The 25,000-nt window shown below is 39.1% G+C and overlaps 1 protein-coding gene across 1 annotated transcript in view; it reads left to right on the top strand.

The window, feature by feature from the left end:
- vwde (von Willebrand factor D and EGF domains) overlaps positions 1-25,000 on the top strand; it is a 241,087-nt gene that overhangs the window by 184,284 nt on the left and 31,803 nt on the right. Inside the window, exons 22-25 of the mRNA XM_072251981.1 lie at positions 8,973-9,512; positions 11,685-11,780; positions 19,570-19,665; positions 21,389-21,484. Of these exons, the coding sequence (XP_072108082.1) occupies positions 8,973-9,512; positions 11,685-11,780; positions 19,570-19,665; positions 21,389-21,484 (828 nt within the window). The remainder of the gene's footprint in view (positions 1-8,972; positions 9,513-11,684; positions 11,781-19,569; positions 19,666-21,388; positions 21,485-25,000) is intronic.

The raw sequence follows: 25,000 nt of genomic DNA on the forward strand, positions 1-25,000 counted from the left end.
GGTCCACAAATTGCTGCTTTGTTTAGATGGTTCAAAAGTATAGTTCTTTAAAGGGAAAATACAGGCTGCAGATTGCAGTGATCACAGTTCAGAAGTATATCCAGTGGAGTACGGTGGATTCTGGTTAATTGGGGCACATTAGGGCCAGGACATTTTGGCTCAATTAAGCAGTTGCCCTAGTTAGCTGAAGTTTCAGGGACATAATTAAAAAGGTATAAAAAAAGACAAACCGAACAACAAATTATGTTTTAAAATGAAATACAGAACAAATAAGGACACTACCAATACTATTACAGTACTGTGAACCTGTGTATTATTTCCTAATCAACGGAGGAAATTGAAATTCAGTTATCTTTATTGTCATTGCATAGTACAATTTGTCATGCACCAATACAGCAAAAATGAATTTGCAGCTCTCATACTCAATTCATCTGCATTGCGTTCTTTTGATTGAAAATGAACAAAGTCAATGCAGATAATGGACTGCTTTCATACATTGCTGTCGATGATTATGTCGTCCAAATCATAATTTTTATTATAACATTCAAGCTGATCGTTGATCCTTTCATATTCTTCGTAGTTTCTAAATTGCCGAAGCAGTGATTTTGATTCAGCATATGGATGCTTGAAGCCACAGTGAGTAAAACAGTTCTAAATTGCCTCACTTTTTATTACTCACCAACTATCAATGACAAAAATCACTGTTTTAGAACACAAACACGCACAAGTGTTTCCATTTAAGGACATTCCACTCAAAGCATGGTGTTGTGTCTAAACTCTAAGCAGGCAGACACAACTGACGCTAGTTAGAAACTGTTCAACAACAGTCTCCTGCCCAATTAAGCAGCATAGTGTTCCAAAGAAACCAAGGTAATCCTGGCTACTTTCTCAATTAGATTTTATTCTTTAAGAGTTGTCCCAAATAAGTGGTTGCCCCAGTTATCCAATGATCTAATTAACCAGCACCCACTGTATCTGGTAGTTTTGTACCCACAAAATGCTGCTGTAGGCTGCCAGTATCATTTTGCAAAAAATGAACTATTCAAAACCTTTTCTTTTTTCAAAACTTAAACATTTAAAGAAAAGTCCTCTATCATCAAAGACTGTTATGATGCTATAACAACATAGTAACATAGAAAATAGGTGTAGGAGTAGGCCATTTGGCCCTTCGACCCTGCACCGCCATTCAGTATGATCACGGCTGATCATCCAACTCAGAACCCCGCCCCAGCCTTCCCTCCATACCCCCTGACCCCCGTAGCCACAAGGGCCATATCTAACTCCCTCTTAAATATAGCCAATGAACTGGCCTCAACTGTTTCCTGTGGCAGAGAATTCCACAGATTCACCAATCTCTGTGAAGTTTTTCCTAATCTCGGTCCTAAAAGGCTTCCCCTTTATCCTCAAACTGTCACTCCTCGTTCTGGACTTCCCCAACATCGGGAACAATTTTCTTGCATCTAGCCTGTCCAATCCCTTTAGGATTTTATACGTTTCAATAAGATCCCCCCTCAATCTTCTAAATTCCAACGAGTATAAGCCTAGTCGATCCAGTCTTTCATCATACGAAAGTCCTGCCATCCCAGGAATCAATCTGGTGAACCTTCTTTGTACTCCCTCTATGGCAAGAATATCTTTCCTCAGATTAGGGGACCAAAACTGCACACAATACTCCAGGTGTGGTCTCACCAAGGCCTTGTACAACTGCAGTAGTACCTCCCTGCTCCTGTACTCGAATCCTCTTGCTATAAATGCCAGCATACCATTCGCCTTTTTCACCGCCTGCTGTACCTGCATGCCCACTTTCAATGACTGGTGTACAATGACACCCAGGTCTCGTTGCACCTCCCCTTTTCCTAATCGGCCACCATTCAGATAATAATCTGTTTTCCTATTTTTGCCACCAAAGTGGATAACTTCACATTTATCCACATTGAATTGCATCTGCCATGAATTTGCCCACTCACCCAACCTATCCAAGTCACTCTGCATCCTCTTAGCATCCTCCTCACAGCTAACACTGCCACCCAGCTTCATGTCATCTGCAAACTTGGAGATGCTGCATTTAATTCCCTCATCCAAGTCATTAATATATATTGTAAACAACTGGGGTCCCAGCACTGAGCCTTGCGGTACCCCACTAGTCACTGCCTGCCATTCTGAAAAGGTCCCGTTTATTCCCACTCTTTGCTTCCTGTCTGCTAACCAATTCTCCATCCACATCAATACCTTACCCCCAATACCATGTGCTTTAAGTTTGCACACTAATCTCAAGTATTTGCCTAACTTCCTTTTTGGAACATTATACTACACCTGCCAATGCAACCATCCCTAGTGCTTACTTTCAAACCCTAGTCAATACTGTAAAAGTAAGAAGCTTTCATATTTTTCTCTTGTCACTCACCTTCATTCTGGCCTTTCTGTCAATAGTTTGTTTTCTACCCTCTGCAGACCCTTCATGATTTTATATATCTCTGTTAGATCTCCTCTCAATTTCATCTATTGCAAGACATTTTCTTCAGTTAATCAAAATAACTGAAATCCCCAGGCACTGGCATTGTTCTACTAAATCTCTTCTGCAGCTTTTCTAGCTCTTTTACATCTGTCCTAAATTCTAGTACCCAGAAATAGACACAATAATCCAGTGTGGTCAAACCAATATTTTATGGCTTCTCAGTCATCCTTGCTTTTATACTCTGTGCTTATATTTATAGAGCCCTGGGAGTATAGAAAAGGGGCAAAATCAAAATGGGTGATGAATACAGAACAGAAGGTATGGTAATTGAATGCCCACAGTATACAGAATAAGATGTATGATCCTGTAGTGCTGTTCTAGATTGACAGGTATGATGCTGTGGGCATCACTGAGATGTAGCAAGGAAAATCATAGTTGGAACTTAATGTCCAAGGATACACAGCTTTTATCGGAAGGACAGGCATGTAGGCAGAGGGGGTGGAGTGGCTCTGCTGTTTAATAAAAAATAAAATCAAATCCATAGAAAAAAGTGACATAGGGTCGGAAGATGTAGAGCCCACTGCTCTTCTCTCTGTATACACATGATTGCGTGGCTAGGCTTAGCTCACATACCATCTATAAATTTGCTGACGATACAACCGTTGTTGGTAGAATCTCAGGTGGTGACGAGTGAGGACTGAGATGTACCAACTAGTGGAGTGGTGCCACAGCAACAACCTGGCACTCAACGTCAGTAAGACGAAAGAGCTGATTGTGGACTTCAGGAAGGGTAAGATGAAGGAACACATACCAATCCTCATAGAGGGATCAGAATTGGAGGGAGTGAGCAGTTTCAAGTTCCTGGGTGTCAAGATCTCTGAGGATCTAACCTGGTCCCAGCATATCAATGTAGTTATAAAGGAGGCAAAACAGCAGCTTTATTTTATTAGGAGTCTGAAGAGATTTGGCATGCCAACAAATACACTCAAAAACTTCTGTAGTTGTACTGTGGAGAGCATTGTGACAGGCTGCATCACTGTCTGGTATGGAGGGGCTACTGCACAGGACCGAAAGAAGCTGCAGAAGGTTGTAAGTTTAGTCAGCTCCATCTTGGGTACTAGCCTACAAAGTACCCAGGACATCTTCAGGGAGCAGTGTTTCAGAAAGGCAGCGTCCATTAATAAGGACCTTCAGCACCCAGGGCATGCCCTTTTGTCATTATTACCATCAGGTAGGTGCCACAGAAGTTTGAAGGTACACTCGGCGATTCAGGAACAGCTTCTTCCCCTCTGCCATCCGATTCTCTGAATCTTTGGATACTACCTCACTTTTTTAAAAAATGTACAGTATTTCTGTTTTTGCACTTTTTAAAATCTATTCAATATACATAATTGATTTACTTGTTTATTATTATTTTTAATTTAATTTTTTTCTCTTTGCTAGATTTTGTATTGCATTGAACTACTGCTGCTAAGTTAACAAATTTCATGTCACATGCCAGTGATAATAAACCTGATTCTGATTATTATGAGTAGAGTTAAGAAACTGCAAAGATAAAATGACTGTAATGGAGTTATATACTGTCCCCAAAGGAAAATAGAGTAGTCATGTAATAAGGGCAATGTTATAATAGTCATTTGAAGAATGCCTATGAGATAGCTTTTTAGAGTATCTTGTGGTTGAGCCCACTAGGGGAAAGGCAATTCAGGATTAGGTGTGGTGTAATGACCCAGATTTGATTAGGGAGCTTAAGGTAAAGAAACCCTTAGGAGACAGGGATCATATTTTGATATGATCCCCTGCAGTTTGAGAGGGAAAAGATAAAGTCAGATGTATCTATATCACAGTGTAGTAAAGAGAATTACAGAGGCATCAGAGAGGAACTGGCCAAAGTTGTTTGGAAGGGGATACCAGCAGGGACGATGGCAGAACAGCAATGGTTAGGTTTCAAAGGCAATTCAGAAAACACAGCATAGATACATTAAGAAGAATTATGTTAAAGGGAAGATGAGGCAACCATAGCTGTCAAGGGAAGTCAAAGACAGTGTTTTTTAAAAAAAGAGGGCATACAATATAGCAACAATTAGTGGGAAGTCAGAGGAATGGGAAGTTTTTAAAAAAACAGCAGAAGGGGTTTGAAAAAAATAAATGGAGAAGAAGATGATATTTGAATGTAAACTAGCCAAAATAAAAAATATAGAGAGGACACCCAAAAGATTTTTTCAGATATAAAGAGTAAAAGAGAGAGGAGAGTGGACATTAGACTGCTGAAAGATGACACTGGAGAAGTAGTAATGGGGGACAAAGGAATGGCAGTTGAACATAGTACTTTGCATCAGTCTTCACTGCGGAAGACACTAGTAGTTTGCTATAAATTAAGAGTTTCGGGGGAAAACACGAGTATAGTTGCTATTACAAAGGAGAAAGTAAAAGGTCTGAAGTTAGTTAAGTCACGGGGACCAAATGGACTACACACCAAGGTTCTGAGGGTGGTGGCTAAAGAGATCTTGAAGGCATTAGTAATGATCTTTCAAGAATCATTAGATCCTGGAATGGTTCTAGAGAACTGGAAAATTGCAAGTGTCACCCCATTCATTAAGAAGGGAGGGAGGCAGAAGAAAGGAAATTTATAGGTCATTTGGCCTGATTTCAGTCATTGGGAAGACATTGGAGTCATTTATCAAGGATGAGGTTTTGGGGTACTTGGAGCTGCATGATAAAGTAGAACAAAGTTAGCATGGTTTCCTTGAGGGGGAATCTTGCATGTTGAATCTGTTGGAATCCTTAAAGGAAATAACAGGTAGGATTGACAAAGGAGAGTCAGTGGATGTTGTTTACTTAGATTTTCAGAAGGCCTTTGACAAGGTGCTGCACGTGAGGCTACTTAACAAAATAAGAGCCCGTTGTATTATAGGAAAGATACTAGCATGGATGGAAATTTGGCTAATTGGCAGGAGGCAAAGGGTGGAAATAAAGGGAGCTTATTCTGGTTGCCTGCCAGTGTCAAGTAGTATTCTGCACAAGTCAGTCTTGGGACTGCTCTTTTTCATATTGTATGTGAATGATTTGAGTGATGCAATTGATGGCTTTTTGGCCAAGTTTGTGAATAATACAAAGATTGGTGGAGGGGCAGGTCGTGTTGAGGAAGTGAGGAGTCTGCAGAAGGACTTGAACAGATTGGGAGAATGAGCAAAGAAACGGCAGATGGAATATAGTGCAGGAAAGTGTACGGTCATGCACTGTGGTAGAAGGAATAAAGGCATAGGCTATTTTCTAAACAGGAAGAAAATTTAAAAATCGAAGGTGCAAAGGGACTTGAAGTCCTTGTGCAGGATTCCCGAAAAGTTAATTTGCAGATTGAGTCAGTGGTAAGGAAGGCAAATGCAATGTTGGCATTTATTTCAAGAGAACTAGAATATAAGACCAAGGAGGTGATGTTGAGGATTTATAAGACTTGGAGTATTTGAGCAGTTTTAGGCCCCTTATCTAAGAAAAAATGTCCAGAGGAGGTTCACAAGAATGATTCTGGGAATGAAAGGGTTATCATATGAGAAATGTTTGATGCTCTAGGCCTGTACTCACTGGAGTATAGAAGAATGAGGTAGGATCTCATTGAAATCTATTGAATATTGAAAAGCCTAGAGTGGATGTGGACAAGATGTTTCCCATAGTGAGGGAGTCTAGGACCAGAGGGCACAACCTCAGAACTGAGGGACATCTATTTAGAACAGAGATGGGGAATTTCTTTAGCCAGAGGATGGTGAATCCATGGAATTCATTGCTCAATGACTTGGCCTCCACAGCTGTCCATGGCAGAGGTTGATAGGGTCTTGGTTATTCAGAGCATAAAAGGTTACAGGGAGAAGGTAGAAGAATGGGTTTTTAGAAGGTTAACAAACCAGCCATGATGAAATGACAGAATGGACTTAATGGGCAGAGTAGCCTAATTCTGCTCCTGTGTCTTGTGGTCTCTAATATATACTACTTTTGCCTCTTAAAACAGATGATGCACATGTCACCACAGGACTCGTTGTTAATTTCAGAATATTTCCCTTAGTTTATATTTCCGTTCCGAATTGCAACACCTCATATTTTCATTGCTTTCTGTCTGCCCATTCTACCAGCCTGTCAATGTTTTCTTGAAGACTTCTCCTGTTTTTAATTCACTGTACTTCCGAGGTTTGTGTCATCTGTAGGTCTGAAAATTGTACCCTGTGCCTGGGTATTCAGTTATTAATAACAAACAGTAAACCTCTGATCTGATCCCCTCAGCATTTTGTTACTGGACTGGGAGCTATCTAGACTATTGGATGTTATTCCATTAGTACTCCAAAACATTTCTTCAACTTTCTTTTAGCTGTTATATCATATATTTTCTATTGGCTCTGCTGAGTTTAAAAGGGGCCTGGTAGAAAGAGCATGGTAGATTTAAATGGAGCATGGGAAAGGAGGCAAGGGCGAGTTTAAGAAAACCATGAGGCTGCCGGTGATTCAGATACCAAAACCTTGGGATTTCTGAACACTTGGATGCATATTTTTGTAAGTTTGCTGTGTAAAGAAAACAAATGGTCTTGGTAACTTCACTGTGTACTTCCTTTATTTGTGAAACAGCCCATCTTTTCATCACTATGAAAATTTTCTATCTACCTCGCTGAGGCTGATTTTCATTATTGCCGAAAATTAGATGTGCAATGCTAGGCTGATGTAAGCTTAACATCAATGAATAAAGCTTGAGTATTGTAAGTCCTTTTCACTGATACTTGAAAATTGAATTGATGTCTTAAAGGAGCCTGATCAAAATACTGTTGTAGACATTTATCTAAAGCAATGAAATGTTCTAGTTTTCAATTTTAAGGGTCATGCAATCTCAGCACCACATTTTTCACATAAAACCAAAAGTTTGTTCCAATGACTGATACTACATTGATGGGGTTATTTTAAATCAGTTACACATTTTAATTTCAATTGTACAGTCACGAGTTTATTTGCAAGGTAACTGAAGCACTCAATATTTTTCTTTGATTGGTTGCATTTCTACTTAGATCAATACAGATTGAAAATTCACAGTCCATTATTTCAAATGGTTGCATCAGAGATTTCATTGTGGGGTTCAGTTAATTTCAGAAGCAATAGAGTCTGATCATTTTGTAAATGTTTCATGGTATTCGTTAGCAAATGGATACGATATATTCCATGAGCTATTCAATGAAATAAAAGAATTATAGCAGGAAGATGTAGAGCAATATGATGCATATAGCTATGGAAAATAGATGTTTTTGACAGAGAAATCAGTTTGCAGACCGTTTTCAGGGATGAAATTTTTACACATCTTGGGGGCGTCTGTACCGATGTAAAGGCTTATATGCACACGCCACCGTGGAATTAACAGTATAGCTTTAATCAGAATGGAGATGAGAATCAAAGATGCTATAATAAAAAACATTAGCAGTTGCAATCCAATCATTAATTTTGTTCAACCTTCATTTCTATACATCATCAAGTTTGTTCTGCAATAATGGCCATCTTTGACCTGTCTCATGCTGCCAAAGCATTTTGTTGTTTTTAACACACTTAATAATTGCATTCCATAGCTTAATAATCTGTGTAGTTGGAGTTAAATAAATAATAGCCTCAATTTTCCCTCCTGATCTTGTTGAAGATGAAACCTTTCCCAGTTACTTTCAAGGCTATCCACAACAATTCACTTGTTCATACACTGCTTGGTGTGAGTCGTGTTAGAATATTAGAGACCAAAATATTGTGGCCATTGATCTGTGGCTGTTCTGAGATGTACATAAAGTAGGCCTTCCTGAGATTCAAAACAGAGGAGTGGCCTGCAGATTCAAGGAAAATGGAGCTTTTCTTTGTTAAAACTTGGACTGCCAGACTTGCATACTCCAAGTTTTGAAATAATTATTGCAGGTATATGTAGAGAGATTCAATTTGGCTAGCTATAGAAAACAAACATCTCTAAGTTGCCAAGAAATTAGCTTGCAGAAGATTCTCATGAACAGCACAACTGTGTAACCTGGAGACAGCCTGTACCAAAATTTGTGCTCAGCTACACACAATGCCATGAAACTGAGATTATATCCTGAATGGAGAATTCAATCAAAGATGCTAAAGTAAGGAGATTGTCATTTTGTCGTGCATCAAGCAATATAATAGGAGCTTTATTTAACACTTATCTTCTATTCATCCTTAAATGAGTCAATGCTAAACTGGAGATGTTATCCTGATATTTCCTACCTTCAGTCAATAGCAAGGAATTAGCAGGGCTTTCCAACTTCATGGGAAAAGACGCATCAGAAATGTGGTGCTGGAGTTCTGTAGCCCATAAAAAGTATACCCTTGCTATCACAAACTAATGAGCTTGGGATTTAAAGCCACCCAATAATGCAATTTTAGCCCATGCTCAAGTTTCTTGGAAGCTTTACATGCTTTTTAAAATTTTAAGTAATAGCCATATTTACTGAAAAAGTCTGAAAAAAATTATTAACAAAATTATGTTTTGTAGGTTCTCAAAGGCCCAGAGTTATCATAACAACTGCAGGAGTCACTCCCACAACCGCTATACCCAGTGTAACAGCAACTACTTTCAAGGAGGCATATTTTCATCATTGGACAACTGCATATCATGGGTCAACAGACCATCCCATGATCTCATCTGTTGAATTTACACTTGGAAAACCTTCAGCTGAACAAAATTGGTCTCCTATGTTCTTAGAAAATAATGATGGGTACAGAGAGAGCAGCACAGCAGAAGTGACAAATAGTAATGCAGAACCCTATAGCATGAAAGGAGAAATGAGTATTTCAAAAACAATTGATCTAACATTGACTAAGAGAAGGCCCTTAATAAAGTCACATCCTCCCTTTGTGACTACAACTTCAGAAAGCCTTTTCACAGAGGATGAGCTGATGTCCGAGCCACAGGTTGTTACATGTGCAGATTCACCATGTTTTTCAGGGGTTCCTTGTGAACCAACTCTCTATGGAAGCTTCAGATGTGGACGGTGCCCTTTTGGCTATTTTGGTGATGGAGTCACTTGCAAAGGTATGGTGTCATATCATTCTTGTTATAATTACATCTGTTCGTGCCCATAAATTTTCAATTTCTTAAATATCTGGGGGAAAATTAAGGTGCACATTGCCCTTAACCAACCGAAAGGAAGTAAGTTAATAATAGTCTGCAAAAAACAATTTTTTTAACAATACACTGGATTCTAGATAATTGGGCCATTGGTTAATCAGTGCAGCTGCTTATTTGGGACAACTCTTAAAGAACAAAAACAAATCAAGAAAATTGCCAGGATTCTCTTAGTTTATTTGGGACACCGTAACACTTAACTGCGACAGGAAGCTCTATGAAAAGGCTCTAACTAGCATCAGTCATGCGCACTTGTGTGACCATGAGATGCTGCACTGTGCTTAGAGCAAACAGTTTTTAAATAGTGCCAGTCACACATGTTTGTGTTCAAAAAGCAGTGATCTTTGTCACTGATATTTGGTGAGAAAGAAGCAGTAAGATAATAAGACAGTAAGACAAAACATTTTGCTCACTGCAATTTCCCAACATTGAGGCTTGGAGATGCCAGAAATAGCCAGGAGTGAAAATGAAACAATTTCACTACATTAACAAGTTAGGAGCTATGAAGAATTTGGAAGCATCGACAATCATCTTCAATGTTGCCTTTGGTCCCTCAGCTCTGACCCATGGCTCTAGGTAGCTATTTGCATGCAACAGCGGCCACACCCTGGTACAACACTTTGACAGGCACACTAAGCCAGGTGAGGGGTAGCTGGTAGGTCTCATACCCCAGTAAGATAGGGACATGCCTCTCCTAGCATGTGAAGTCAACTCCGGCTGACTGGGCAGATGATGTCTATATGGTGATTCACCAGACAAGAAAGCAGTTCTGCAACGCTCAATGGAGCACAAAGAGATTGACGAGGCACAAAAGAAATCTTAGTCATCTACTGCAACTAGGGATGACCCCAGTTCTGACATTTACTTGTACCACTGAACCTGGTCTTAGGTCAAGAGAGTGGAACTACTCCTGTGCCATGGCTGCTTCACTTTAAGAACTCTCCTGCACAGATTTCCTGCCATTGTCAGATACAGTGGACAACCACCAGTAGCATTGGTCATGTCTGTATTTCATTTAAATACATAATTTGTTACTATTGCCATGAGACTTCGGCTAATTGAGGTAGCCACTTAATTGGACAAAATGTACTGATCTCAATGTGTCGCAATTAACAGGAATCTGTTGTATTGGCAAACATCCTTTTTTGACACATTTAATTATAATTTCAATTTCTTGCAGTGAAACTTAAATCTTTCTATGGGGGACTGAGGGAAGAAGATTTTGGAGAAAGAATTTGAGAGAGTGATCTCCCTCCTTAGAAATAAGGAGCTTGCAGTGGCAAAGAACGATATGCAGATTAATCACTTGGGAATCTCCTTGCTCCTCATGTAGATTTCCCTTCAACGTACTGTGTGGTGTTCTTCTACATTTATCTGAGAGATTTGGTGACCTTTCATCTTTAAGCAATTACTGACCATTTGATGCATTCATGTACACTCTAAAATGTACCTAGTTCCATTGATTCAGTAGAGCTGAATTTCAAGAGCATATTTGCATGAGTTTCTGATTCGTGTAGCTAGCAGGTCAGAAACTGAAAGGTAAAGAATCTGATGGGAGTTATATACCAGCCTTCCAACAGTAGTCAGTATGTGGGGTACAAATTACAATGAGAGATAGAAATGGCATGAAAAAAGAGCAATGCAGTGGAGTTTCAATACACAGACAGATACTCTCACCTCTCTTTTACTCTTCATATACTGTATCTGAAAAAGTCTTTGGTATCCTCTTTTATATTATGGGCTTGCTTGCCTCTTTTTCTCTCATTGCTTTTTCAGTTGCCATCTGGTGGTTTTCAAAAGCTTTCCAATAGTCTAGCTTCTGACAAATTTAGTGAGAGACATGTATTACTACAAATTACAAAAACTAAATTGTGCAGAAGGAAAAAAGAGAATTCAAGGTAGTGTTATGGGTGCACGGACTGTTCAGAAATCTGATGACAAAAGGAAATGTTAGTCTTAGGTGTCTTGTATATCCTCCCAGAAGTCAAGAATAGTTTTTAGTCTCTCAGATTCTAAGTCTTTAACAATGATGATGATGTAATTCAAATTGAATGACCGTAATAAGTTTTGTTTTCATAGCAATGTGCAGATATCCATGTGGTAGGAATATGGAATGTTCTGCACCAAATACTTGCCGCTGTAAGCTTGGATACACTGGATACAACTGTCAGACAGGCAAGTGTGAACTCAATGTATAGATAACATAATGACCGATCTTAACTACTTTTGCTACTTTTTAATATGGATTGCATTTCTTTTTTTTTAGCAAAAAATAGATTTGGATGTACAAAGCTGAATCATACATTAAAATAATCATGAGGAAGAATTTTACCCTATAGATGTTATTATATCTCTTAATAAAATGATGACTTGCGGATAAGTATATATTTCAAATATTTGACAGTTGACTTTTTAAGTAAAATATTTCAATCCAAACTGCAGAGGCTGAAAAACTGAAATAAAGACATAAAATGCAGGAAACACTCAGCAAGTCAACCAGCATCCATAGAGAAATAAACAATTTGTTTTATGTTGAGGGCTTTTTGTCAGAACTCTGATGCAAGATCATTGAAAATTTTAATCTGTTTTTAAAATCTAGAACTGGAGAAATGTTATCAGTAGCTGTTAGAACAGTTAGATCAGCATAAAGGATTCTTCTCTTTCTACAAATTCAAGATTGTTTATTTTCATTCTTCAGTACATGAGCAAAAAGAAGAATGAAATAATTGTTACTCCGGAACCAATGCAGCATTTAAAAAAATAAACATAAAAACTTAATAAATATAAATATAAAAGCAAACCTATAAAACATAATGTACAAATAACTGTTGAGTTACCTGTAAATGTTGCCGAATCTGCTGCTTTCAGAATTTTAGTTTTAATCAATGTGTAGCTTAACTGTGATGTTTTCAGTTAGAGCCAGTGAGATAAAAGAATGAAAACTAAAATATACAAGCTATCCTTTGTGGACAATTTTCCTGGTTTATTAAGTATTTTATAACAGTATTTCTTTAACGAGAATAAGATACTGAAGGTACCAGAGTTATAAAATCTATTTGATAATGGATCCTACAGCAAACATTATTCTGCCCCAGCACTAAGCAACCCAAGAGTATCAGTGGGTCACCAGCATTCTTGTCAGGTAGTCAATTACCTCAGTTCAAAGCTGCATATCCTGCAGAAAGTAACTTATCTCTCTTATTCTCCAATCTCTTCCACCATCTACAAAGCACAAATCAGGGGCATAATGCCTGCATTACAGGACTTTGCATACTTAAGGAGTTTAACATATACCAGGAGAAAGTAGCTTCTTCATTAGCACCCCATTCACCACCCTAACCATTTATTCCCTCCACCATTACTGTGACTGAAGTACACAACATCTATGTAGCATGTGGCAGTTATATCAAAGCTATTCTAACAGCATCTCTGAAAAAAATAAAAGCAGATGCAACCTGTGCCATGGGAATGCACCTGCAATTTCCCAAACAGTCTCTACACCATCTTGCCTTTGAAATATTATCAGTGTTCTTTCATCACTAGTGGGTTTAAATTCTGGAAAACCCTGTTCTCCTAAACACTCTCAAACTCTATTAGAAATTATCAATACATAGTAACTATGAATGAATAAATGAAGTAATGATCAAATCTATTCCTCCCCATCTCTTCCTATTGAAATATGTGTGTGGCAATGTAATTAGCATAGTGAAACATCCAAAGATATCGTCAAAAGATACTATACCTACTCACAATAGATTCCCAGAGGAGTTTGATGTTTTCAAATGACATGCAGATCTGTGGAGTTGCTGACAGTGTTGAAGGATAGTCTTAAACTGTGATATGAATCCAATGTGTGGGTATTCTGGGATGAGCCCAGGACATGCACCATGAATGGCATGGTGCTGAGGAATACTGAGGAACAGAGAGACCTTGGTGCACATGCCCAAAGATCCTTGAAGGTGGCAACACAGTAAGTAATGTGGTTGAAGAGATGTATGGGATGAGGACTTCGTTAGTCAGGGAACTGAATACAAAAGCAGCGACAATATGCTACAACTTTATAAGTGTGTTGGTCATACCTCAGCTAGAGTACTATAGTTCTAGTTGGCACACTATAGGAAAGATGTGATTGTGATGGTGCAGAAGAGTTTCACTAGAGTGTTGCCTGGGATGGAAAATTTATGAGAAGAGTTTAGAAAGGCTAGATCTGTTTTCCACAGAAAGGAGGTGATTAAAAGGGTACATGAGTGAGGCATACAAAATCATGAAGAATATAGATAGAGTAGACTGCAGAAATTTTCCCTCTAATTGGACATGAGTAAACCAAGAGACAACTGTTTAGATTAAGGAATAAAAGAATAAGAAGAGATCTGATGGAGGCCTTTTTCTCCCAGAGTGGTGAGTACTTGGAACATATGCTGGAGGGAGTGATGGAAGCAGAGTCACTGACAGCATTTAAAAGGTGTCTAGACAAGTTCTTAAATCACCTCTTCATAGAAGACTATGGCCTTAGGGCTGGAAGACAAGATTAAAGGATAAGTACTCACTAGTTTGTATGGACATGTGGATGTCCTGAGAAAACATATTAAGGAACTGGAGCTGCAGCTCAATGACCTTCGACTCGTAGGGGAGAATGAGGAGGTGATAGACAAGATCTACAAGGAGATGGTCACCCCAAAGTTGCAGGAGACAGGTAACTGAGTAACTGTCAGGAGTAGGAAGGGAAATGCACAGCCAGTGCACAGTACACCACTGGGTGACTACAGGACTAAAGGTGTTATATTTTAATGTGCACAGTATTCAGAATAAGGTTGATGAACTTGTAGCACAGTTACAGATTTGCAAGTATGACATTGAAGGCATCACTGAATCATGGCAGAAAGAAGATTATAGCTAGGAGCTTTAAGTTCTAGGATACACATTGTATCAAAAAGGTAAGCAGGAAACCAGAGGGGGTAGCATGGCTCTATTGGTAAAAACTGAAATTAAATAATTAGAAAGAGGTGTCATAGGGTCAGAAGTTGTTTTGAATCATTCTGGATCGAGTTAAGGAACTGCAAGGGTAAAGAGACCCAGATGGGAATTATATACAGACTCCCAAATAATAGCTGGATGTGGTCTACAAGTTACAATGGAAGGTAGAAAATGTATGCCAAAAGGACAATGTTACAACAGTCATGAGGGATTTCAATATGCAGGTAGACTGGTGAAAATCAGGTTGGTGTGGGATTCCAAGAGGGGGAATTTCTAGAATACCTATGAGATGGCTTTTTAGAGTAGCTCGTGGTTGAGCCCACTAGGGGATCAGCTATTTTGGATTCGGTGTTGTCCAATGAAGCAGAATTGATTAGAGAGCTTAAAGTAAAAGAATCCTTGGGCGAAAGTGATCATATTATGTTTGAATTCACTCTGAAATTTGAGAAAGAGAAGCTAAAGTCAGATGTATCAGTATTACAGTGGAGTAAAGGAAATTAGAGAGGCATGAGAGAGGAATGGCCAGAATTGATTGAAAAGAACACTGGCATGGATGATGGCAGAGCAGCAATGGCTGGAATTTCTGGGAACAATTCGGAAAGCACAGGGTATATACATCCCAATGAGGAAGAAGTATTCTGAAGGCAAGATGACACAACCGTGGCCAACATGGGGAGTCAAAGCCAAAATAAAAGCCAAAGAGAGGTCATAGAATAGAACAAAAGTTAGTGGGAAGTTAGAGGATTGGGAAGCTTTCAAATACCAATAGAAGGCAAGCAAAATAGTAATTACGAAGGTAAAGACAGAATATGAAAGTAAGCTAGCCAATAATATTAAAGAGGATATCGAAAATTTCTTCTGATATGTAAAGTGTAAATGAGAGATGAGAGTGGATATCAGTCCACTGGAAAATGGTACTGGAGAGGTAGTAATGGGGGACAAGGAAAAGATAGAAGAACAGAATAAGTATTTTGCATGATTTTACTCTGGAAGACACTAGCAGTATGGTGGAAGTTCAAGGTGTCAGAGGTCATTAAGTGTGTGAAGTTACCATTACGAGGGAGAAGCCTCTTGGGAAACTGAAGGTAGTTAAGTCACCTGGAAAAGATGGTGTACACCCCTGGGTTCTGAAATAGGTGGCTGAGGAGATTGTGGAGGCATTAGTAATGATCTTCGAAGAATCACTAGATTCTAGAATGATTCTGGAAGAATAGAAAATTGCAAATGACACTCCAGTCTTCAAGAAGGGGGAGAGGCAGAAGAAAGGAAGTTATGGGACAGTTACTATGACTTCAGAGGTTGGGAAGATGTTGGGGTTGATTGTTAAGGATGTAGTTTTGGGGTACTTGGAGGTCAAAATATGCCATAGTCAGCAAGGTTTCCTCAAGGGAAATCCTTGTCTGACAAACCTGTTGGAATTCTTTGAAGAAATAGCAAGCAGGATAGACAAAGGAGATTCAGTTGATGTTGTGTACTTGGATTTTCAGAAGACCTTTGAGTGTGCCACACATGAGGCTGTTTAACATGCTATGGGGCTGTGGTATTACAGGAAAGATTCTAGCATGGATAAAGCAGTGGCTGATTGGCAGGAAGCAAAGTGGGAATAAAGGGAGCCTTTTCTGTCTGGCTGCCAGTGACTAGTGGTGTTCCACAGGTGTCTGTGTTGGGACCGATTCTTATTATGTTATATGCCAATGATTTGGATGATGGAATTGATGACTTTGTTGCGAAGTTTGCAGGTGATATGAAGGTAGGTGGAGGGGCTGATAATTTTGAGGAAATAGGCTACTTGAACAGATTGAGAGAATGGGCTAAGAAGAGGCAGATAGAGGCAGTTCCGGGAAGTGCATGTGCATGCTCTTTGGTAGAAGAAATGAAAGGGTTGACTATTTTCTAAATGGAGAGAAAATACAAAAAATCAAAGGGACTTCGAAATCTTTGTGCAAGATTCCCCTGTTGTTTGCAGGTTGAATCTGTAGTGAGGAAGGCAAGTGTGATGTTAGCATTCATTTCAAGAGGACTAGAATACAGAAGCAAGGATGTCATTTTGAAACTTTATAGAGCACTGGTGAGACCTCCCTTGGAGTATTGTGAGCAGTTTGGGCCCCTTATCTTAGAAAGGATGTGCTAAAACTGGAGAGGGTTCGAAGGAGGTTCATGAAGATGTTTCCAGGTTTGAGCAGCTTGTCATATGAAGAGCATTTGATAGCTCTGGGCCTGTATTCACTGGAATTCAGAAGAATGAAGAGTGACCTAATTGAAACCTATCGAATGCTGAAAGGCCTTGATACAGTGAATGTAGAGAGGATGTTTCCTATAGTGGGAGAGTCTAAGACCAGAGGATACAGAGGATTCAGAATCAAGGGATGTCCTTTTAGAATGGAGATGAGGAGAAATTTCCTTAGCCAGAGAGTAGTGAGTCTGTGGAATTTGTTGCCCCGGGTGGCTGTGGAGGTCATGTCTTTATGTTTAGGGCAAAAGTTGATAGATTCTTGAATGGTCAGGGCACGAAGGGATACAGGGTAGGCTGGAGACTGGGACTGAGAGGAAAAATAGATCAGCCACGATGAAATGGCAGAGCAGACTTGATGGGCCAAATTGCCTAATTCTGCTGCTATATCTTCCAGTCTTATGGTCTATACAGCCTGTTTCAATGCTCTCTGAGGCCAAGGTTGTGTCTGATCTGTGCACAGGTACAAAAGAACTCTTGAGTTCTTTCAGTACTAATTTTACATATTGGTAGTTAGAAACCACAAAGGAGGAACCAGTAAAAGAAAAATCTACATTTAAAAGTCAGCTTTCAAATCCTCTTTGGAGAATTTACAAGCACTTTACCATAATGTATGTTTGTAGTGAAGACATCTATGCTAGACTATTGCTTATTGACTATAGCCCTGCCTTCAGTAGTATAATTCCAAACAAACTCATCTCAAAATTCCTAAACTTGGGACTCAAATTTCCATTTTTAACTGGAACCTTGACTTCATGACCAAGAGACGACAATTGTTAAAGACAGGCAGTCCTTAACGATTCTGCCACAATTAATTCTCAAATTGGTGCCCCACAAAGCTGCCTCCTTAACCCCTTAGTCTACTCTCTATGCAGTCATGACTGCCTGCACACACCTTGCTCCAAGTCCGCAGATGATACAAGGATAATGGGCTACATTTCAAATAATTATGAGTCAGAACACAAGAAGGAGATAGAGAGCCTAGTGACATAGTGTCATTAAAAACAACCTTCCCCTCAATGTCAGCAAAACAAAAAAGTTGGTCATTAACCTCAGAAAGAGGGGGGTGCTTATGTTTACATCAATGATGCTGAGGTCTGAAGGGTAAAGAGTTTCAAGTTCCTAGCCTATCCTGGTTCAAACACTTCAGAGTCACAGCCAGAAAAGCACCCCTGCACTTCTACTTCCCAGGAAGCTAAAGAAATTTACTATCTCCTCTTTGACCCTCATGAATTTTTATCATTTCAGCATAAAAAGCATCCTGTCTAGATGCATCACAGCTTGGCATGGTAACTGGTCTGCCCATGACTGCAGGAAATTGCAAGGAGTTGTGGATGCAGCTCAGCACAATATGAAAATCTCCCTCCATGGTCTTTGCCTGCACATCTCGCTGGCTTGGATAAATCAACCAGCATAATCAAATATCCCATCAACCCTGGGCATTCTCTCAACTTCCCCTCCTCCCGTTGGACAGAAGATACAAAAGCCTGAAAGCATATACCATTTGGCTCAGGAACAGCTTCTACCCCACTCTTGTAAGACAATTGAACCCTTTCCTAGGACAGTAAAATGGATTCTTAATCTCACAGTCTACCTCGTTTTGACCTTGATGTTGCTGTCAAGGTCTTATCTGTCCAGTAACATTTTATTCTGCAGTCTGGTATTGTTTTACCTTGTACTACCTCAATGTACTTCCGTTATGATCTGTATGGATAGTACTCCAGACACGTTTTTCGCTGTACCAATTCATCATGTGTGCATAGCAACAGTTCATTTCCATCCAACAAGCTCCCACAAATTCTTTATACTTTTTACTTTATTGTCGCCAAACAATTGATACTAGAGTGTACAATCATCACAGCTATATTTGATTCTGCTCTTTGTGCTCCCTGGAGCACAAATTGATAGTAAATATTAAAAATTTAAATAATAAATCATAAATAGAAAATGGGAAAGTAAAGTAGTGCAAAAAAACCGAGAGGCAGGTCCAGATATTTGGAGGGTATGGCCCAGATCTGGGTCAGGATCCGTTCAGCAGTCTTATCACAGTTGGAAAGAAGCTGTTTCCAAATCTGGCCTTACGAGTCTTCATGCTCCTGAGCCTTCTCCCGGAGGGAAGAGGGACAAAAAATGTGTTGGCTGGGTGGGTCGTGTCCTTGATTATCGTGGCAGCACTGCTCCAACAGCGTGCCGTGTAAAGTGAGTCCAAGGATGGAAGATTACCAGTGTGATAACAATCATATAAACTGTGATTTTCGAAATGTTGAGAGCTAAATATTGGTCAAGATAAAGGGATAAGTGCCCTAATCCTCTTCAAAATAGTGCTATGGGGTCTTTAGATTTCATCTGTGAAAGTAGCCAAAGTCTTATTTAATTTCTCATTTGAAAAGCAGGATAAGTATTGGTCAAGCTTCCTAGTTTCTGTCCACTTTAGAATAATCAATAGCTGGTTTTCACAAGCGTAAGCTACAAAAGAATTTAAAGTTGAGTTAGTATTACAATGGAAGTACAAAACGTGTGCTCATATTTTGTGGTGTTTATTCCTTCAAGGGCAATTGGTGTGAGATTGTGGAAAATGAAGCCAATTAAGTCTGCCAAAATCTTAACTCGTTTGAGAGCAAATAACAGAGGATTACTTGCATGTAATTGCTCAGCATCTACTTAGACTGTAGTACTATTAAATTGGTTATTTTATTCTCATACATTACTTTGCTGATGGTACAACCAATATACAGTTTCTACAATTTTATTTTTCCAAAGCTATATGTCGGCCTGATTGTAAAAACCACGGAAAATGCCTGAAACCCAACGTTTGTTATTGCATGCCTGGATATGGAGGACCAACTTGTGATGAAGGTAATTTAAGCTTCTCACTGCAAACCTGGGAGAAGCATACAGTATTGTGGTAATCACAGCTCACCTTTAGAATTTTGCATTGTAACATTCATGTGCGATGTCTGTAATCTTAAATCAAAGTTGGGTTTTCAGTAATTTTTAGCTTATTCCATTCCATGTCATTTTGGTACTTTTAAGCAAGGTATCCTTTCACTGAAGAATGGAATATACCTGGCTAGTAAACATTGCATTTCTATTATGTTCTCCCAATGTCTCTTCTTTAGTTAGAACTTGAGAGAAATGTGACCACCTCAATTTACAGTTGGCAGGTGCAGTTACTGGAGAGAAGGATGTAATTTGAGAGGGCGCACAGTTTGTTGCAGATGGTAAGGATGATGCCTTCAGTGTTTTTAGCTGGAGGAAATTGTAATTCCAGCGAAGAATTAATATCAGACTAGCAGCCTAACAGGCTGGACCTTTCAGGGAAAGTGCTATCATCAAAGGGCAGAATGTGAACGAAGACAAAATAAGAAGCTTGACTTTGGCAGATTAAGTGAAAGTTAATCTGAATATTTCCATAGCTTCAGAGTTTCTTGGGTTTATAGATGATTTTTTTCCAGAATCAATGGAAAAAGCCATGTGTTCTTAATTATACTAAAATTGTTCAGCTGGTCTCCCTTTTGTGAAATGTTGTCTTATTTTTCTGTTCTAGTTTTGATGAATGAAGGAAATACATAATTATTCACATATTTTCCTGGTGGCAAAAAAGAGCTGTTAGTTTATTCCTAATTTATTCAAATATGATAGAATTTCTGATTTCGGGGATTATGGGGTCTTATGTGAAAGGTTACTTTTGTTCGAACAATCTCTTGATTGTACCCTTTACAGTTGTGTTCGACAATACTGTACAGTGAATAATTTATAGATTATTAACATAAAAGCAATATAATAAAATAATTGAAAACACCATAAATAAAATACTGCAACCTAGCAATAAGAAAGTAAATCAAGTAATTCTTTGTGTTGCCTGAAACAGTATATTCATTACCAGTGTAACACTAAATTACACTAAGATTCATGGATTGATTTCCTGTCCATACAGAGTGGGTCTCATTTAAGAAGCTGTTGATTAGTGGTATAAGGATGATGTAAATCAGCCAGTTCCTGATTGTTACCTAGGATATCCATTAATAAAATGTGTTTGATGCTTAATGAGAATAAAATATAAAGTTTGATGTGTTGTCCTCCATGAAGAAAATAACCAGCCAAAATGAATTGAATATTTAGACAAGAAACTGCAGATGCTGGGATCTAGAAAAAAAAGCAAACTGCTGGAAGAACTCACTGGGTAAAGCAAAATCTGTGGAGGCAAAGGGGTAATTTATGCTTCAAATCGAAATCCTGCATCAAACCCTGTATCAGTGCCTTATTGAAGAAGCCTTTAGTTAACATAGAGAAGAAATATTTGCATCTAAGAAGCTGTACAACAGTGAGTGATAGGGATGTTATTGCTTCTGTCCATGATTCATCTTGAAACCTAAACTTGCATCTGTTATATATTTGGAGGAAGTCATATTATGCTGTACCTGGGAACTTCACAATGAAAGAAAATTGTAAGCAACCCCCACCTGTCATATGTTTAAATTGCATTAAGAATTTGATGCGATTGAAGAAAGATAAACAGTATCTTAAGGTTGATTCAGAACATAGTTCACATACTATGAAATGTTTTTTTTGATTGTAGCTTATTGTGAACCAGCATGCCAACATGGAGGAATATGTATGGTTAGAAATCGTTGCACCTGTCCATATGGCTTTGTTGGACCACGATGTGAAACAAGTAAGAGGCTTTTACTGCAATTTCAATATGTTCTGATTTTTTTTGCTATTGTAATCTATAGCATTTGTAGATAAAATAGTAAAAATATTATTTAGTTAAAAGTAAGTGTAAAAGTTTATTGATGATAATAACATGGTTCATCGTTTCAAATAAATTTTCTCCATATGCAGAGAGGTCCAGATTCTGAAGCTGAGTTGAAAAATGAAATGATCAATTCTTTTTCAACAAATAAAAAATGATAGGACTGGAGAAGAGGGACGAAAATAGTCATTTTGATCTACAGAATAAAATATGAGGAGAAAAACTTAGTACACCAGTAAACAGGTCACTGAAATCAACCACAAAGTGACAGCTCTTGTAAATGCTACGTTTCTGTGATGCTGCTGTATGCAAATTTTTCATTGCACTTGTGATGCACATACTCACGCATATGAAATTAAACTCAACTTTGGGTTGTAAATAAAGTAATTTGAATCCTGTGTACTGTATTGAATAGAAAATACATTACTAGATATAAAACTCAGTTGAAATAAGGATGTTCTGTATCCATTTTGGAGTGTGCTGTTCATTTCTAGTGAATGCATTACATAGAAATATATCACATGAACATAGCATTCACACCAACAACACCAGATACTGGTCTTAACACTCCACTTGAGTGGGAAGGACACCACGATGCAGGTAAGTGGGTTCCCTTTCAAACAGCTGGCTTCAGATTCTTTATGCTACAAAGAGAAATTACAGGAAAAAACAGGTGGGTACCTCAGACTGCTGAAACAAAAGGTTAAATCTATCAGTGAACACTCCAGCCTGGTGATTAGCACAGGTCTTCAGTACTTGGCCAGGTACCCTGTCTGGGTCAGATGCATATGAAAGTAAGCTCAACTTTGAGTTGTAAATGAAGAAATTAGAATCCTGCATAGTGTACTGAATAGAAAATACATTACTAGGTATGATACTAAGCTGAAATAGGACTGTCCCAACACCCTGGCGCTATTTAAAAAAGTGAAGCAGGAAGAACAGTTTGAAATATCTCTGAGAGCAACAACTGTAGGGCATGAGATGAGTTGTTCAGAGTAGGGTGAATAAATCTAATAAAAATGTTTTGACAGAGTGGTGATTGTTTAGAAAAGATGGTAATGGCTAATTAGGGAATTAAACTGGTAGTAGGTGAGGTAGTTTTATTCTTCTTTTGAACTCTGATTGTCTAAACAGCATGGATATTTCAGTCCTGCAAATTCCAATGTTGCTCTTTCATTTCACAATTATTGATTTGGATCGGCCAGCCAGGGCGTTTTACATAACTATCTCCACATTTTGGGAAGGAGTTCAGCCAAAGCCAACCATTGTACGAGGGATTAGAGAATAGAAAAATTACAAGCACAATTTAAGATCCGAGAAAATAATTTTCCTGGTCTTTTCCACTGATCTCGAAACATCATTCTGGAAACAAGCTGTATGCACAAAATCAAATATACTCCTGAGCAAATTTGTTGTCTTGTCAAAGTCATGCTTATTTCACTCATTCAAATGCCTTTGAGGAGACTCTTAAAAGGGTAAGATGTATTAAAATCCATTTAGAATTATTTAAATAGGAAATCTGTCATGACAACAATCTTTACCTCAGTGTCAACTAAACAAAAGAGCGAATCATTGCACAATCTCCTGTTTGCATCAGTGGAGCTGAGGTCAAGAGAGATAAGAATATCAAATTCCGAGGAGTGAACATCACCAAAAACTTATCCTGGTCCAACCAAATTGACGCCATGGCCAGGAAAGCTCACAAATTCCTCTACTTCCTCAGGAGGCTAAAGAAATTTCATGTCTCCTTTGACCCTCACCAATTTTTATCAATGCATGGTATCTGGATGCACCATAGTTTGGTATGGCAACTGCTTAGCTCATGACCACCAGAAGCTGCAGCATGTTGTGGATGCAGCTCAGTAGGTTACCTAAACCAGCTTCCCCTCCATAGACTGTATCTACACTTCCCACCACCTCGATAAAGTAGCCAGCATAATCAACAATCCCACCTACCCCAGCCATTATTTCTACTACCCCTTCTCTTCAGGCAGAAGATACAAAAGCCTGAAAGCACTACCACTGGGCTCATGAACAGCTTCTATCCCACTATTGAAGGTTCCCTCATGCAGAAAGATGGACTCTTGATTTCACAGTCTACCTTGTTGTGACCGTGCACCTCACTGTCTACTGGCACTGCACTTTATTTGTTACTGTAACCCTTTTCTTTGCTCTCTGCTATTGTTTTACCTTGTACTACCTCAATGAGCTAGCGATCCTCAGAATCAGCAAACCACCCAGGTAGCCAGCAGTTACCCTTTAAGAAAACATGGCTGACGCACTGGGTTGCAGGTAAAACTGAAACGCAGGGTTGTGAGATTCCCACGCCCTACCATCTCTCTGGCTAACGTACAGTCTATGGTAAAGAAAATTGAATACTTCAGAGCAAGATTGCAGTACCAATGAAATATAGGTACTGCGGTGTACTTTGTTTCACAGAGACATGGCTCACCCCCAAAATTCCAGTCGCAATGCTTCAGGCCAAGGGCTTCACCTTGGACTGGACAGCAGCATTAGGTAAAGGCAGTGATGTTTGCTTCATTGTGCTGCACAGACATGCTGGTTCTGCCTCAGTCTCACTTCCCTAACCTGGAATATCTTGTGGTCAAATGTCATCCATTCTATCTGCTGAGGAAATTTGGCACCGTCATTCTGGTTGCAGTGTTTATTCCAACCCTGGTCAATGTCACTGGAGGAGCTGAGCACCGTGATCAGCAGTCATGAAACAACATACCCAGGTACATTCCCGATCATTGTGGGGACTTCAACCCAGCCAGCTTGAAGAAATCTCTGACAAACTATGACCAGCATATCACCTGTGGAACCAAAGGAGCCAAAACACTTGACCACTATCAAGAATGCTTAGCATACCATCTCTGGCCCTCACTTTGGCAAATCTAATCCTGGTGTATAGGTAAAAACTGAGGACTGCAGCATCAGTGGTCAGGACCGCAAAGGTATGGTCAAGGGAGACAGTGGAGCACCTACAGGACTGTTTTGAATCGATGGACTGGACCATATTCTGGGATGTGTCTTTGGATCAGGTGTCTCCGACTTCATAAAGGCCTGCGTGTGCTTTTGGGAACATTCTGGGCGTACCTAAACCAGAACCTGTGGCTGAATCAGGAAATTCGCAGTTTGCTGAGGGATTCATGACTGGTGCTTCTGAACTTTACAACGAATCCAGGTATGACCTAGGGAAGCTTATCTTAAGAGTTAAAAAAGCAATTCTGAGTGAAGATAGAGACAAAATCAAATGCACATCGACAATGGCGGGGTTTGCAGGCCATTACTTTTTACGACGCGAATCCTAACATCATAAAATGCTGTGATACTTCACTTACCAAACAACTGAATACCTTTCATGCACACCCCAAAAGGGATAATAAAAATTAAAGCTGCTCAAATCCCTACAGCATCTTGTAACCTTGCGGT

This window comes from Mobula birostris, chromosome 3, assembly GCF_030028105.1.
Source record: "Mobula birostris isolate sMobBir1 chromosome 3, sMobBir1.hap1, whole genome shotgun sequence".
NCBI classification, from domain to species: Eukaryota; Metazoa; Chordata; class Chondrichthyes; order Myliobatiformes; family Myliobatidae; genus Mobula; species Mobula birostris.